We start from the raw sequence: 17,190 nt of genomic DNA, 5'->3' as shown, positions 1-17,190 counted from the left end.
AGCCTCCAGAACCGTGGGATGAGAAGTTTTTGTTGTTTAAGCCACCCGGTCTGTGGGGCTTTGTTAGAGCAGCCTGAACAAACTAATGTACTAGGTAAGAAACACATTTTTTCTTCTCCAAATCACAGCCCTTTGGAGGATGCAGTTCTGTAAGTTCGATTCCTCAGGTTATCTGACCCATCAAGCAGAGTTGGGCTCCTTTTCAGGGATCACTCCGCTGCTCAAGGCCAAGGGGAATGCGGCACCATAGGAAGCTGCGTGCCATTGCTCTGCTCCTGGGCTGCGGTCTGTGCTCCCCGCACCCTGCCCAGCCCAACCCCCTGCAGCCAGTCACTCCCGCCTGTGCTCTTGGGGACAAGGGCCGGCAAAGGCATTCATCCAGGTTCATCCGTGCTTGACTGATCTTGAATCAGGGACACTATCTTTCTCTGGGTCTTCCAAGGCTAGTGGTGTTAATCCAGAACAATAGCTTGACCCCTCTCTCTCGTTTTCCTTACCTGTAAAGTGGCAGTAAGAATCGGGGCTCCTTCACAGGATCATTCCAAGGATGAAATCACTGAACTCCTATGAAAGTGCTTTGTGAGTTTTGACGTTTCCTGCCAAGACCGGGCGGCATTGATTTCCAACAATTTAGAGTGTTTTATCTTGTACCAGACCCTATAGACGGCACACGCTATAGTCCAGGCATCCAGAAACTATGAACTGGATGATTTGAACGCACTAAGATGAATGGCCTAGGGTCTTTGCCTTGTGCAACTCACACGAAAGGAAGAGACAGACATTAGGTGATAATGTAGACAGCAAGGGATATAGCACGGCACTCAGCCTCCTGACGCCATCTGTGGGTCTGAGAAGGTTTCCAAAAGACATGATATCCACATGGCTAGTGATGGCAGAGGAGAAGAGCTAGCCTGGTGAGAGAGGCTAACTGCAGGAAGGAAGGACATATCCCCTTCCCAGGGGTGAGAAGCGCGTTTGTGTCTTCGGCTCTTCCAGAAGCAGACCTTGAGACAAGGATTTGGGTGAAAGTAATTGGCTTGGAGGTGGTCCCAGGAAATCCTGGGAGGCAGGAGAGTGGGAAGGAAGGGAAGAGAAGTGATAAACGAGGCATTAGCAGACTAGTTACCTCTGTAGGGGACTGGAGCTCAATCCCCCTGGGGATTCCAGGAAATGCAGAGAGCATATCTCACAGCTATCTGGCCCAAGGGCTGAAGGAGCTGAGAAGTAGAAGCCAACTGCCATCAGTCACTGGTTGAGAGCAGTACTGGGGGCCTGAATTTCCCGGAGCCATCAGCCCGATGCCAATGGGGGCAGAATGCCCTCTAGTGGTCAGAGAAAAGCTCCACGCCAAGAAACACAAGGGCTCATAGCCGATGGTTGTAAGAGAAGAGGTCAGGACACCTGCAGCATCTTTTGCCATGTGTACCCAAGAATACAATGCTTCGGTGTTTCTGGAACGCAAGGTCTGATGCAGGGAATCACAGGCAATGAAAAGGAAGAGAAAGGTGGAGGCGAGGGCATGAGTATATGAATACACGTCATGCTGCTGTGTTTGAGCTTTGCCCTGAGGGCAGGGTGGCCATCGGAGGGTTTTAAGAATGGAAGAGACATGGCCAATATTCTGTCTTTAAAAGATCACCCCGGGGGGGGGGTGCCTAGGAGGCTCAGCCAATTAAGTGTCCAGCTCAGGTCGTGATTTCATGGTTCATGAGATCAAGCCCTACATCGGGCTCCAAACTGATCTCACAGAGCCTGCTTGGGATCCTCTCTCCCTCTCTCTCTATCCCTTCCCGCTCATGTGCGCGCACGCTCTCTCTCTCTCTCTCTCTCTCTCAAAATAAATAAACTTAAAAACAAAAGATCACTCCGGCCACGATGTGGAACATGCTTCTGGATGGGACAAAACGAGTCAAGGAGTCCAGTGTGGGCGGGAAAGCCGGTGGGCCCGATGAACAGCAAACGGCAGGAGGGGCAGAAAACAATGTTTGAGATAAAGAGAAAGCCGGCAGCACTTAGCAAGTTACTGAATCCAGATGTGATGGAGAGGAAGGGGCCAGGACATCTCCGAGCATCTCTGAGCGTCTCAAACTTTGATGACTCAGCAACACTAGTGCCACCGACTGAGAGGAGGAGGGAGCAGGTTTGGGAGGAGAGAAGATGCACTTGGGTTCAACATGCAGAGTGTGAGGGGTGTGAGGACAACCCAGCTGGAAGCCCAAGAAGGGGAGCCGACTTGAGGATAAGACTTCAGAGGCTGCCCACTTGAATGTTGGAGAAAGATTGAGAGTAAACAAGGTGGCCCAGGTAAGTGCGCAGACTTTGGACCTGGCAGTGGGTCCAGAACGGAGCCACAGCCATCAGCCACGTTTAAGATGGAAGGTGAGCCCAAAAAAGGCCTCTTTGAGGGAGCCAGGCATAATGGCAGCAAGTATGACATCGGTGAAACAAGGAAGGTCGAGACGCACGGTCTTGGGAGCAGTCACCACACTACCCCGCAGAGGCGTCCTCGAAGACATGAAGTGATATCTGTGGGGCGAGTCTTTCCACTTTGGCTGGCAGTCTGACACGGAGCGAACACCGCAGGGGTGGGGACAGGCGGTGGAGAGAACCAGTTTGAGAAGTTTGGACGAGGAGGGAGAGAGACAGGTGGGTGGTCATAGGTGTGTTTGGGCTCCAGGGTGTGTTGTACTTTTCCAAACAGGGGACATTTGCAGGAGGGGGGGAGGAAGAAGAGGAGGTCGTGGAGGAGAAAAGAAATAAGGAAAAGGATCACCGCGGGAAGAAGTTGCTGAAGAAGGTAGACACGAGGGCTGTCGAGACATCAGGTAGAAATGTTGGTTTTCCACAGAAGAAAAATACATCGTCTAGGGTTGAAGCCAAAGGGATGAAAATAAATATGAATGTAGACACGAGTGTAAATACTGGAACAGAGCTGGGTCACCGCCAAGAGCCTCAGTTTCCCGACAGAAGAGACAAGATCATCTCTTAAGAAGAGTCGTGTGGGGTGTGAAGTTAGGGACAGTGGTGAGGGTTTGGACTCGCTGCTGAGAACAGAGAAGGAAGCTGGCCAGCAACAAAGGATGTGCAGTCAGACCTCTGGGTGCAGCCAAAGCTGGAGACTATGAATTGTCAACGGTCCCATCCACATGGTTACTGTTTTGACATGACTGTGCCAGAGCCCCGTTCTCTGCACTCTCTGTGGGTGCCAGTGCACGCGTGCATGGGGAGCGTCACTGCAGAACCTCACCTCTGATGACCTTCTGGCTCCCTCCCCCCATGTGTCTCCCTGTCCAGGAGCTGTATTCCCAATCTTATGATGCCGTCGGGGTGATGTTCGCCTCCATCCCGGGGTTTGCAGACTTTTACTCTCAGACTGAGATGAATAACCAGGGAGTAGAATGCCTGCGTCTGTTGAATGAGATCATTGCTGACTTCGATGAGGTAAGTCACAGCCTCAGAAGCCTCCAATCACCAGTGGGCACCACTCTTGTAAAAGCATCATGTCCACCGTAGCAGTAGCCATTGTTTGCACTTACAGGACTCCAGGCTGTAGTGTAGACACAAACACGTATTATCTAATTTAATTTTCACAAGAGATAAACACCAGGGTTTCTCCATCTGGGGGATCGAGAGCATAAGCCTCAGTGAGGCTAGGTAATCCAACCCAATGTCAAACAACCATCAAATGGCAAAACCAGGACTTGGAGGCCGCTGCTACTCAGGCACTGGCGTCACAGAGACTGGGCAGTGATGGGGACATTTCTCCATCTGCTCAAAGTGCCAGAGATAAAACCATCAGTTAGCATTTTGTCCAACCAAGACCTAAACATAAGCGTACGCATAATCCAGATAGTACTTTGTTCTTTTAGGCTTCATGAGTCTGAAGAACACATCACATGGGAGGAGATACTCTTGCTGTACTAAATTTACATTAATAGGCTTGGCAGGAATGATCCTTCCCCACCCCCTCCCCCCACGCCTGCCATCTTCTAGCTTGAAGTGGGGCACCGTTGTCCATCTGTCTGCCCAGGCCTGAGAAGGGAAGTGATTCATTGAGAAAATGCTGAGGAAGAGACCTTGCAAAGATGTGGGTTCAGCTGAAGTCTAGCCTGCTAGCCTGATGCCCGTGGAAATCCAAAAAAGGGCACAGCAGTGCATTATCAGCAGCCAGACCTCATGGTGTTCTTGAGAATGATGTGGGTGGGGCACCGGGAGCATTGGTGATGTTACCCATTGTGACATCATCACCCTCTCGCTCCACCCCCACGCTCCGTTTAGCTACTGAGCCCCGTGGGTTCCTTTTTGATGGCTCTTTGGTCTGCCCCTTCCTCACTACCATTGCTGCCCTATCCTTGCTTTCCACCATCTTGTCCCCTGGATGACTGCAGCCATTCTCTAGCTGCCCCCTCCTGTATCTCACCTCAGCAGTCACCAAAAGCAAGACTATCTTTTCACATCCCTTTGAAACTTGAAGCCCATCAGTGCCTCCCCTTTTCCAGCGCCTCATCAGGTCACCTGAGGCTCTGCACTTGCTTTGAACTCGCTGGTCCTGTACTCTCTCCAGCTTTACCTCCCACTGCGTGCCACCTGCCCCCCCCCCCCCCCGCCACCCAAGCACCATCCAGCTACTTACAAGCGCTTACACCCACCTGGCTGTTCACACACTGCCCTTTGTGCCCAGAAGTTATGCCATTGTCACTATACCCTGTCCTCTCTCCCTCAACTCCACGGGCAGCAGAACACGTAACACTCCCTGAACAGTCAATTCAGACATCATCTCTACTTGTGACGCCTCTTCTCATCCGCCTTCTACCCAGCTAAATGTCGTTGCTCTTTTTTCGATGAAAAATGTATACTCTGGAACCTGCCCTCAGAGAGCCTGAAACCCTTCAGTGTGCAAATCTGCCTCCCCCACCAGCCACTTAGTTTGGGGGCAGAGACCCATCTTATTAATATAAATGTTTACCACGTGTTGCCACAAATGCAAAACAAACTCAAGACATAACACTCACTTACCCCTCAACAAAACCCACAGGGGGAGAATTATTAGCCTTCGGTTCACAAATAAGCAAAACCGAGGCTGAGAGACAGCAAGAGAGCCCAGGCTTTGCCACCACCAATTGGCCCAGCCAACATTTCCACCCAGGTCCGCCATACTGTTTGGGTGTTTAACCATTAACTGGCCTCTCATGGTTCCAGTTTTGCAGCCAAAAAGGCAACAAGGGCCATTTTTGGTTGTCCTAGGGATGGGAACGGGGATCAAGATAAATAAGACACGGTCCCTTTTTGCTTCGCATGGCTTCCCAGTCTAGGTAGGGACAAGATGATTGAGTCACCTTTACATGGGAAGTAAGTGTACTCATCCAGAGGGCCTGGCATTGTGGAGAGTAGAGGGTGATTCCATGGTAACAGTATCTTTATTCCAGCTCTTTTTGACAGGCCATAAGCTCATGAAGATAGGAATTATATTCTTATGTATCCTGTTAAGTCCTCAGGGGCTGGTGCTGTGCGTAGAACATAAGAGATGTTCGTAACAGATGCTTACCAAGTATTTGCTAATGGGATCAACCAATCAATTAATTAATTAATGGGGGACAAAAATCAGCAGACAAATAGCAAGGTGAAAAGAAACTAGGGCAATCCAAAACATATCTTCAAATTAAAAAAAAGAAGTTAAAATAGCTGTATTAAAAATAATCTGACCGAAGGTTGAGCCATCAGGCTTTGCTTTATTTTAAACGCTGTAGCACCCCCCATCCCTCCAAAGTGCTCAGAAGCAAGTTTTTCAATTGCAATGCGTAAATTTCAACTAAATTTGCATCTCAGTGCCCCAGTTTGTAGACCCCAGGAGTCTTAGGAAGAGCAGACAGCGCCCCTAGTGGTAGTGGCGTGTTTTTGCAGAGGGAGGTTGGGGAGCCTAGGAGAAGGGGGTGGGGGTGGGATTGGTCCAGGAGCTGGGCTTTAGAGCAGGAGGAGGAGGAGAGGGAGGAGGAGCTGGCAGGGAGGTGAGAGAAGAAAGATAGGAGAGCAGAGCAGAGAAGGAGAAACGGAAAGAAGAGACGGCACAGAGGAGGAGGAAGAGGGAAGAGCATGTGGTCAGCAGGAGCATTCTCTGGTTTGCCAACCCCTCGGGCCACCCGCACGTGCCTTCTGTGTCAGGAGAGACCCTCTGCATTCTGCCCTGGCGAAGCTCCAGCCAGATGCCCTGGTGCTGACTTTAGTAACAATGCTGCTCCGGCTGATAAAACCACCACGGGAACCTGAGAGCCTGCAAAATTCCCTCCGGGCTCGAGGAAAGCAGAACACCGCACGGAGCACATGCGCCAAGACTGGGTTCAAGACTCCTCACCCCAGGGCCCCTGCTTCCTCGAAGGCTGAAGGGCGCTCCCACGTTTCAGCACTCCGTGCGGACTAGTGAATTCATAAAGGGGCTGATTAGGAACCGCGTTATGCCCCCAGACGCTTTTAGCTCTATGGTGGATCGATTTGCTGCATGGACACTAAATGAGACTAATGAAGCCGCTTGCTGCCTTCTGATCCACTTCTGAGAGGAGGCAGCAATGCCTGGGCCTGAAATTGGCCCTTGGCCAGGTACTTCCAAGAGCAGAGAGGAAGAGTCCCCCCCTCCCCGCAGAAAGCTGGGGAAATGCAGCTGTACGGAGGCAGAAGGACAGAGGTGGGCCACCGAAGACATGCCTTAGATCCCGAACTAACACTTTAACGGCCGAAGGGAGGCTGAGCCCAAACGTCAGTGTAGTGTCTGAGGGCAAGTGTCAGACATGATCCCAGGCTGAGGACACTCAGCCTTCCCTGGACGCGGTTTGTGCGATCTCAGCCAGGGCAGAAGAGGGGCTTCACTCAATGGCTCACGAAACAAAAATAACCAACAAAGGCTGCCTCAGCTGTGAATCAGGCAACACAAACACACATGCACGCACGCACACGCACACACACCCCCCCCAAGCAAATCTCAAAAGCACCTGCCTGTGTTTCCCTTGTTTCTCTGAAGAATTTCTCTCCAGCTGGAATTTTTCACGTTTTCTTAGCTCCAGAATCATTTTGACAGGATGCCTGTAGCAAGATGCATATGGAAAACCCATCTTCTCTTCTTGGTCCGGCCCACCTGTCTGCCCAGCCCCAGCACGGCATGAGCCCCGAAGGACATCACAGTCTTTAAGGGAGGCAGAGAGTTGGAAAAGCAGAAGTTACATTTAGATACCCACCCACGTGGAGGAAGAGGAGGCTAGAACTTAGCCCTGGGAGCCAAGGAGGTTTGAGTTTTGAACCTACCTTTTCTGCGGAGGTAGTGAGACACAGAATCTGGATAGCTTTGAAGAGGGGGCTAAGGATTTTCTGAAAGATCAGATGTGGGTTATGATGTTTTTACCCAGAACAACTGGAACAGTGGAGATGCCATTAATCAAGGTGGCAGGTGGGTAGAGAGGACCAAGGGAGTAGCTTTGGGAATGGCAGGTTGGCGATGCCTTTGAGGACTGTAATGGGGATGTCACATAGCAGTTTTGTGCAGAAGAGTCTGACGGTCAAGGACACATGCATTTAGGAATCTAGGACAGTGGGCCAAGTGAGGCCAGACAATGGGAGGGGTTGTCGGAGGCCTGGACAAGAGCAGTGTCGGTGTCAAGGTGGTTCTGGGGGATTTAGAAATGATGGGGAAGAAGTTGGAGGCAGTGAGTAGAGAGAACTCTGCAAATTTTTACAGCAAAAGGAAGGAGACAGGTGGAAAGAAATGTGGTGTCCCAGAAGACTTTCTCTAAGATGGGAAAAATAACCACAGCCCTCTGCTGACTTCCTTGAAACTACCACGCATCTTCCCCAACCTCCAGGCCTCATTCGTGTCGTCCCCTCTGTCCGGATGCCCCTCCCAACCCTTTCCGCGCCCCCCAGCCTCCCAGCACCCAAACCCATGCACCCACCACTAAAACACCCTTCCTCACTCTTTAGAAGTGAAGCTAGAAGTCACTTGCTCAGGGGAGCCTTCCCAGCCCCTCCAGATTTCATCAAAATGCTCCTCTCTCCTTGTTCCCACATCCTGTATGTTTCCATCATGTACTTTACTAGAATTGAGGCAGGGCATGTTTTGTGTGATGGTTTATTTAACGTGTCACACACACACACCCTGCCTGGGCTGTCAGCCCTCGGATGGCTGGGACCTCCTGTCCTATTCATGAGACTTGCAGAAGCTCAGTGGATAGTTCCTGTATTAGTTTACTTCCGCTGCTGTAACAAACCACCGCAAATTTAGTGACTCAAGACAACAGAAATTTACGATGTTACAGTTTGGAGGTCAGAAGCCCAAAATGGATGTCACAGGGTTAAATCAAGGTGTCAGCGCGGCTGTGTTCCTTCTGGAGGCTCTAGGGGAAACTCTGTTTCATTCTGGCTACTAAAGGCCACCTGCATTTCTTGGCTGGTGGCTCCTTCCCCCGTCTTTAGAGCCCGTGGTCACCCTGCTGTGACTTCCGCTCCTGCCTGATACCACATTGCCTTCTCCAACTTTCCCGCCTCCTCCTTTCACTTATGAGGACGTTTGCGATTGCTTGGAGGGCACCCAGCTAGTCTAGGGAATCTCCCCACCTCAGGATCGTTAACTTCATCACATCTGCAAAGTCCTTTCTGCTCTGGAAGGTAAGATACCCACGGTTCCAAGAATTAGGACCTGGACATCTTCTGCAGGCAGTGGAATGGGAAGCCACAGGAAGGTTTTGCACAGAGTGGGGACATGATCTGACTTCCCCTCGAATGGGATCACTCTGGCTGCCATGCTAGGGGTGGGGGGGGGGGAGGTGAGGCAGAGAGCAAGCAGGTACATTATTCTGATACAACCACCGGGTGGAAGCCAACAGTGGCTCAGGCCAGGATGCTGACAGACAAGAGTTAAGACTCCCAAATCCATGTGGAAGGTATAGCCAAAATTTGTTGATGCTCTGGGGAACAGTTGGGATTTCTTCTTTGAAGGAATAAAGTAAGCGTTCGTTTCAAAGATTCATCGAAACCGATCTACTCCTTAAAGGGTGTCTGGTCACACCCATCCCGGCACCTGCCACCTGCCGGGTGCTCAGCAAACATGTTGACTGCCCAAATGCATGATCCACAGGGAGAAAGGTAGTGTCCTCAAGGCTGCTAAACCAGGCAGAGGTCGTCCTTTGTGTGAGCCGGGAGCGTGTTTCAGGAAGCCCCTGTCTTCTGGAAGAATAAACACCAAAGCTAACGTGGTGGCTTGGATCTATTTCAGCTGCTAGGCGAAGACCGGTTTCAGGACATTGAAAAGATTAAGACCATCGGCAGCACCTACATGGCCGTGTCGGGCCTGTCACCTGAAAAACAGGTAAAGGAACACCTTGCATTCAGCTGCACCATATGGCAGGGGCCTCACTCTTGTCGGGTCACTGAAGACAGAGAGGCCATCGTCACCAGGCTGCCTGGGGACCGGTAGGGAGGAAATCTGATGAACTGGATATTCTAGTCGTGTGACGTACATTTGCTCCCGAGGGAAGGAGGGTCTACTGGATGCAATGATGCCTCTATGACCCAGAAACCTCTAGGCTCCATGCTGAACGTCATTGTTGACTTGATGGACAAAATACCCTGGCCGAGAAATACCCTGATTATGATTTAATTGTGAGTGTCACCAAATCCCCAATACCAGCCTGTTTTCTTGTTCTTACTTGTGTAAGTAGGACTTAAGAACGATAATAGCTTCTGTTCTTTTGAGGGCCCCGTGTCGGGCACCAGCGTTAAGTGAGAACACTAGCACTTACCTTGCAGCGTTAGTGGGCGCAACAGCATTACGCTCTCTACACCCAGTAGGTGCTCAATACACCCAGTAGGTGCTCAATAAATGCTACGTGCATATGAGTCTAAGTTCCTGGGAAGAAGGAATCCTCATCCCTTCTTCTCATCCTTCCTTTGTTTACTTTCCAGCTAAACACCTAGAAACATTCCAAGAGTAACTATCTGGGAAGAGAACCATTCTAGTAATCGGTTACCTGTGCATGGCACTTGAGAGCAGGGGTCCACAAAGTACATCCTGCCTGCCAAACCTGACCCATCATCTGTTTCTGTAAATACAATTTTATTGGAACACAACCACACACACACACACACACACACACGCACACACACATTACATATATTTTCTCTTCGGCTCCTTTCAAGCTAAAATGGCAGTTCTGAGTAGCCCTGAGGAGGCCCAAAACGTTTGCTCTCTAATCCATTACCGAAACTACTTGCCAACCTCTGCTCTGGAGGGGTACCAAGTTCTTTCGCATGCACAATCTCATTCAATCCCCGGGAGGTAGGGAGGTAGGCGGGGCAAGGATGCTGATCCCCATCTTACAGGTGAGGAGACGGAGGTTCAGAGAGGCACAGAGGCTTACTCCGCACCCCCCTCAAGGTCCGTGACCAAATGTCGAAGCAAATGTGAAACATCCCTTGAACAGACAGTGTGAGTACTTGAAAGGAAGTACACGTTTCCTAGATGGAAACACGACACATGCAAACATAAACACGCGCACACGCGCACCAGTGAGCACAGTTCACTGGCCGCCTGAATACACAAGTGTCGACGTGGGGAAGAGAATCTGATAAGCCGCACACATTACACTGAGTTAAGCAAATCTCCTGCCATCCTGTGTTCGGGGACACTGCCGACGGGGGTGTTCGGGGGCTCCCACACCTGGCCGTCTTCATCCCAGGGAGGCGCAGGTGGGTTAGGACGTAGCGCGGGGCTCCCCTCTGCTGCAGAAAGGTCCACGTTCACCACAGTGAGTTCTCCTCTTACTTGTGCTCCAGCAATGTGAAGACAAGTGGGGACATCTGTGTGCCCTGGCCGACTTCTCCCTCGCCCTGACCGAAAGCATACAGGAGATCAACAAACATTCCTTCAACAATTTTGAACTCCGGATTGGTGAGTAGCAGCTGGAGGTGTGGCCCCCTCCCTCCCCCCCCCCCCCCGGGGTTCCCTGGCCTGGCTCCATCAGACCCCTCCCCCACTCCCTGCCCCATGCCCTGGGCACCCTGGGCCATGGGGAGCTTTCTCCTACAACACGCAGCAGGCTTAGTGTGACCTCGCCAAGGACAGGGACGGGGACAGCGTCAGCTCAGGCCTGTCTAGGCTTCCTCTTGCTCCGGGTGCTGGAAGCCAGGGAAGGCTGCTGGCCTGGGTGCAGACATACACAGCAGGCCCTACACCATAGCCACCTTTCCTCCAGCTCGCTTGTGCAGTGCCCCACCCGCACAACACCCTGCTGAGGGAGGGAGCTGAGTCATCGCTCATTCACTCTGTCCCATGTCCTTGGTCAGTGTGTTGGTCTGCAGTCCTTCTGGATATGCCTTGAAGCAAAAGCAGGATTGCGCTCCCAAAGATGTCAGATACTGTGGTGTGCAGGGACGGCAGAGAGGCTCCTAGCTCCTCACTTGGCCACACAGCTCACCCTTCCTTGCGCTCAGAGACCCCCTTGTGCAGCACAGCAATGCAGCAGAAACCACAGCCCGGTGAACAGTGACCCTTTATACTTTGTATAACTCGCCAACTTCTTTGGCATCTCTCCTGCTTCTCGAAGGCCCCCCTACAGCGTGGTCTGAAAGCCGTAAACTCAGGCCCAGAGAAGGGGGGTGATAGCTTCCGATCACACAGCCAAGCGGACACCCTGGAGGCAGCCCCAGGACTTCCGGACGGACCAGGGACGTCTGGCTGCCGGGCTGCGGCCTAAGACGGCCTTTGCCACAGTCTTCGTATTTTACATCCCCTCTGGCCTTCAGGCCGTTTTACTTACTTGGCTCTCCCTCACCAGCTTTCAAGAAAAAAACAGTCAAGAAATACCAGTATCTGACTTGTCAGATCTTTGTTCCTATATAAAAGCTCTATTTTATGTTTTTGGTCTATGGATGGGATGTTCAAGGCTTGTTCCCGCATCTTCCACTGACCCTACGTGTCCTTGCTGAAATCCTTTGACCACACAACGGAACCAGGACTAAAAACCAGAACTTTAACCCTGAACAAAGGTGGGAGATGTCGCTGGGGTCAGGGTCGACCCTTGGTGTGAAATCTCACAGTGCTGGCATAGATCAGAGGTTAGAGGATTATTTTCCCATTTCACGAGGCACCTCTGTCTGTGTCTGGGGTCAGCTGTGGCCACCTCTGTGAAGTTGGGCCCATCATTCCAACCCTCTGAAGGTCAGTTTCCTCGTGTGCAAGCTGGGCGTGATGTTATTACCCCCACCCCTGCCTGCCTCGTAGCAGTAACGAGAGATCAGACGGGGTGACGCCTGTGAGGGGCTCCGCAAGGCGTGGAGGGAGCCCCATCACTGTGATGCCCACACATTCCGTAGGGTCTGCTTCTCTGATTTCTGTTTATTTTGTACGGGGCAGGGAGGGGTTGTACTTCCCTCCGCCTGGAATGATCTAACCCAGACACCTGCATGGCTTGTCCCACCACATTCTTCAGATGGCTGCTCAGAAAGGCCCTTCCCTAGCCACCTTCCTCCAAAATGCCCCCTCCCACCTCTCTCTTCCTTTAACCTGACCGGGTTTTCGTTCTAGCCTCCATTATTCATTGATATGGTATTACTTGTTTTGATATTTCCTTCTCTCCGGGTGAAGGTAAGCCCCATGAGGGTTGGGGCTCTCGTCTCTTTTCTTTCCCACCCATTGCCCCGGTGCCTGGAACAGTGCTGGTACCTAGCAGGTGTCTAGTCAATTTAGTAGAATACACGAGAAATTCAAAGTCCAATAGAAGGAGACCTACGTGCTCACCAACGTGTTTGGTGAAACGCTATTATTCCTGGCAGAGAAGTCTACGTCTCGTAAAGGAGGAGGCGTCGAAGATGTCTTAAAAGGCATTTGCCAAATAAGATGTGGGGGTTGGGCAGAAATGATAGTCCCAGCAGAAAGAAAGGCAGGGACAAAGGCACAGAGGTGGGCGATGGCCGGCAGGTGAGGGGGGACTCTAGCGGGTCAGTACGGACACAAAGGTGAAGGAGAGGGTGGCGGTGAAGGAGGCTGGCAAAGCAGGACGAGCCAGATTCGAGAAGCCCTTGGCTGTGATCCCAAGGGGCCTGGGCTTCATCCTACAGGCAAGAGGGGCCGTGGCAGGTGTTGAAGCGGTTGGAACTTGGCCAGATGCGCACCAGCCAGAGCCCTCTTGCTCTGGTGGCTGGTGGCAGGCGTGGGGGCTGGTCCGCTGGAGGACAAGGGAGGAGGCAGGGAGGCCCGTTGGGAGGCTTGTGCCACGGACCAAGGGAATGACGCTCAGGCCCTGGACTAAAACAGAGAAGGCAAAGGTCTACCCGGGCTCTCAGAACACTGCAACAGCGGAGGCTGGAGGAGACCCCAGCGTCCTGACTCGTGGCACAGTGCTCCATCGGTCCCACGGGCTACGTCAGCGTCCTGGTGAAAATTCTCCTAATTTGCTCGGGAGCAGTCCCTGGTAGTCAGGCACCAGGCCAAGGCTTTCCTCCCATTATCTCATTCCATCTTCCTTCCGCTCGGCACGTGGGGAAAGTGAGGTCCACCCAGGCTGAGTAACTGACCCAGGCAGCTCACCCAGTGAGTGGCCGAGGCGGGATCTGGGCCCCGCAGTTTATCCACAGAGACCATACCTTCCCTGCTCACTGTCCCAGGCAGGGGTGCAGCCACCTCGGTGATGTCCCTCTTCTCTTACCTCTCGCTCCTTTGCTCGCTCGCAGGCATCAGTCACGGCTCCGTGGTAGCTGGGGTCATCGGCGCTAAGAAGCCACAATATGACATTTGGGGCAAAACTGTGAACCTGGCGAGCCGAATGGACAGCACAGGGGTCAGCGGCAGGATCCAAGTCCCCGAGGAGACCTATCTCATCCTGAAGGACCAGGGCTTTGCCTTCGACTACCGAGGGGAGATCTACGTGAAGGGCATCAGTGAGCAGGAAGGGAAAATCAAAACGTACTTTCTCCTGGGAAGAGTCCAACCCAACCCGTTCATCCTGCCCCCGAGAAGACTGCCCGGGCAGTACTCACTGGCCGCGGTCGTCCTGGGCCTTGTCCAGTCCCTCAACAGGCAAAGGCAGAAGCAGTTGCTCAATGAGAACATCAACACAGGGATCATCAAGGGCCACTACAACCGGCGGACTTTGCTGACACCCAGTGGGCCAGAGCCCGGGGCCCAGGCTGAGGGCGCCGACAAGTCCGATTTGCCATGAAAGCATTTTCTTTGTGTTTCCTTTTTTTGTATTTCTTTTATATATAAAATAAATATACTAATAAAAAGGTTTAATTTTTTTTAGAACAAGGATGGTTTCATTGGTCTTGGGATACACTAGACTGAAGACAGGATTTGAGCTTCTCCTCAAATCAGAGACATTTATCGATCACCTCGAATGCGCGAGGTTCTTTGGGAAGCACAGATAAATAAGACCTGCTCCCTTGACCTTGAAAGGCTCACAACTGAGTATGAAAGAGGAAAGTGTAAGCAGACACCCGACACAAGTGCCCCTTATTACTTTTTCATGTTTTATTTATTGGGGGGAGAGAGAGAGCATAAGTGGGAGAGGGGCAGAGAGAGGGGGGAACAGAGGATCCAAAGCAGGGTCTACCCAGCCAGGCTGACACCAGCGAGACCACCGTGGGGCTCGAACTCACAAATCGTGCGATCATGACCTGCGCTGAAGTTGGACGCTCAACCCACTGAGCCCCCCAGGCGCCCCTGTCGAGCTCTTGTCACGCGCAGGACCCGGTGCCAGACCCTTTACGTAATGACCTCACGCGACCCTCAGTACTGTGTGCATGCCCTCAGCCAGCATGTGTTGAGCTGTGCCTGTACTTTCCTAAGCTCCAGAGAAATCCTGGCAAAAGTCTGGCCCTCGCAGAACTAGCAGTCAGCGTGGGGATAATCCATAACGTTCCTCTAAACCAATACATAAGCAATCTACTTCCAGATAGGGGTAGATGCCGCAGAGAAAATTGGGGAGGACGATTGGGATAGAGAATTGGAGGTCGGGGATGCCGTGTAACTGGGATCTACAAGGAAGGCCTCTTTGAGGACTTCCTGTTGAAGATTAGCCCTAAACAATGAGAACGAAGCACCTTGGGAGGAGAGTGGCCCCATGGGAAGGAACAGCAAGGGCAAAGGCCCTGAGGTGGGATCAAACCCACGTGATCTGTTGGAGGACCAGCTCCAAAGGCAGTGGGTGGGGAAGCTGTTGCAGGCAGGTTCACTCTCCCCCGGAAAGACTGCCTCCTGAGATCTTCTCCTGTGACCACAAAGACTACCAGCAAAGTTTCGTGCAGATGAGAAAGCTCAGAAAAGTAAAGGATTTTCCCCAGACCGTATAATTAATTGTAGAACCTGGATCAGAACCATATGGGTCAGCCAAGGCTGACCGGTATGGAGAATCACTCCCATGTTAGTGGCGAAAACAGGATGAGATTTCTGTCATTCATGTCCTATGGGGCGTGGGGTGGAGGGCGGTGGGGGCTCCATACAATGATGTCGGGGCTTAACCTCCTTCCTCTCAGGACGTAGAGCTTTCTGCTTGATCCTCTGTGTCCAGCCTGCTGAGGAGAAGACAGGCAGGAAGGAGCGTCACTCAGAAGATCTTAGGTACCTGGCCTGGAAGTGGCACATTAGTGCCGTCACCAGCCCGAGCTCCGTCACTGGCCCCCCTCACTCCAGGGGAAGTTAGGGAACGGGGTCTCCCTGTGTTCACTACTAAGAGTAAAATGAAACACAGCGAGGAGCATAATCTCTTCCGTAAGAATCGACACTCGTCTAAGTCCATCTTTGCCAACGCGGAGCTGCTCTGGTAAGTTCTGTGTCGGAGGCACGTACGAGGTTTAAGCGATGGAAGGAGAAGGATGAAATCCCGACCATTCTCGAAACTCTTGCACTCTTAACAACAGCCATTTAGAAGAAACGTACCTCCAGTGGACACGCTTTCAAGGAAGTACCTCCCCAGAATATTTCAGGCGAGACCCCCTCCCCAGGTAGGAGAGAGACTACGGTCTCCAGAGAAGCACGACGCACAGAGGCGGGGGGGCCCTTGAACTTTGAGCCATGTGGGTAATGGCCTTTGCTCTCAGAAACTATACACCTACCCGAGAACTACCTGAGGTCCCAACGGAATGAGAAGACGGCATCAGGTGAACTGTGAAGTCCTTCTGATGCCAGGGTTCATCATTGTCTTCACAGACGCAGAGGAAGCCTCCTGGTTTATTCAGGCGAGTTTCTGAGGACACTGAAACAAAGTAAAGCCCAGGGGTTCTGAGACTTGGAGCCGCAGAGAAGAGGAGGGAAGCTGGGGGTCTGGGGCTGCGGCGAACATCCCGGCAAAGAGGCCGGCCTCGGCGACGGCAGTCAGGCTGTGACAGCACTGTCTCCCAAAGACAGAGAAGACTTGATGCGGGCCATCAAGCTTTGGTCTGATCCGGAGGGCAGGATCCTTCTGGATTCTATGGGCGGCATGCAGCAGACAGGCCACGGTGAGATGGATCCAGTCCCGGGGAAAGAGTTTCCCCAGCACAGATGTTGTCCCCAAGCTCTGAGCTGGGACTCAGGACCCAGTCCCCGGACTAGAAGAATGTCATCCTAAGCAAGATAACTGGGCAGGAACCAAAGGTGGAGGCACGAAGCCAGACCCAGGCTCCTGGGTGCTGCCACTTCGGGGGTGAAACTCCACCCAGAACCTGTCGCTGACTCAGTGAGGACGAGCCCTAAAGTGAATCAGGCTTCATGGAGGGGACGGGGGTGGGGGTGGGGGTGGGGGGGTGAGATGGGACACGTGGCTTCCTTCAGGGCTCCATTAAACAGAGGAGCAGAGGCACCTGGGTGGCTCAGCGGGCGAGGTGTCTGACTCTTGGTTTCGGCTCAGGTCATGATCTCACGGTTTGTGGGTTCGATCCCTGAGTCGGGCTCTGTGCTGACCGTGCAGAACCTGCTTGGGATTCTCTCTTTCTCCCTCTTTCTCTGCCCCTCCCCCACTTGTACATGTATGCTCTCTCTCTCTCTCTCTCTCTCTCTCCAAATAAATAAAAACCCGAAAATAAACAAACAGAGGAGCAAGGAGGCACAATGGTGCCAAGAATCCTCACTGAATTATCAAGAACCCTACCCAGTGGACATCTGAACTCTGCTCCAATTTTTTCTGGCCCCAAAGCGTTGGGTCCCTGCCCCCGGGTCAGCCCATTCCGTGGCCCCAG

At 52.4% G+C, this 17,190-nt stretch overlaps 1 protein-coding gene across 1 annotated transcript in view; it reads left to right on the top strand.

Annotated features, from left to right (window-relative positions):
- Positions 1–14,195, top strand: part of ADCY8 (adenylate cyclase 8) — a 223,380-nt gene extending 209,185 nt beyond the window's left edge. The window contains exons 15-18 of the mRNA XM_047842372.1: positions 3,295–3,441; positions 9,254–9,346; positions 10,813–10,927; positions 13,708–14,195. Coding sequence (XP_047698328.1) covers positions 3,295–3,441; positions 9,254–9,346; positions 10,813–10,927; positions 13,708–14,195 — 843 coding nt within the window. The remainder of the gene's footprint in view (positions 1–3,294; positions 3,442–9,253; positions 9,347–10,812; positions 10,928–13,707) is intronic.
- The last annotated feature ends 2,995 nt before the right edge of the window (positions 14,196–17,190 follow it).

This window comes from Prionailurus viverrinus, chromosome F2 (genome assembly GCF_022837055.1).
Source record: "Prionailurus viverrinus isolate Anna chromosome F2, UM_Priviv_1.0, whole genome shotgun sequence".
Taxonomy (NCBI): Eukaryota; Metazoa; Chordata; class Mammalia; order Carnivora; family Felidae; genus Prionailurus; species Prionailurus viverrinus.
The sequence above is the reverse complement of the archived record's forward strand: the minus strand, read 5'-3'. Positions and strand labels throughout refer to the sequence as shown.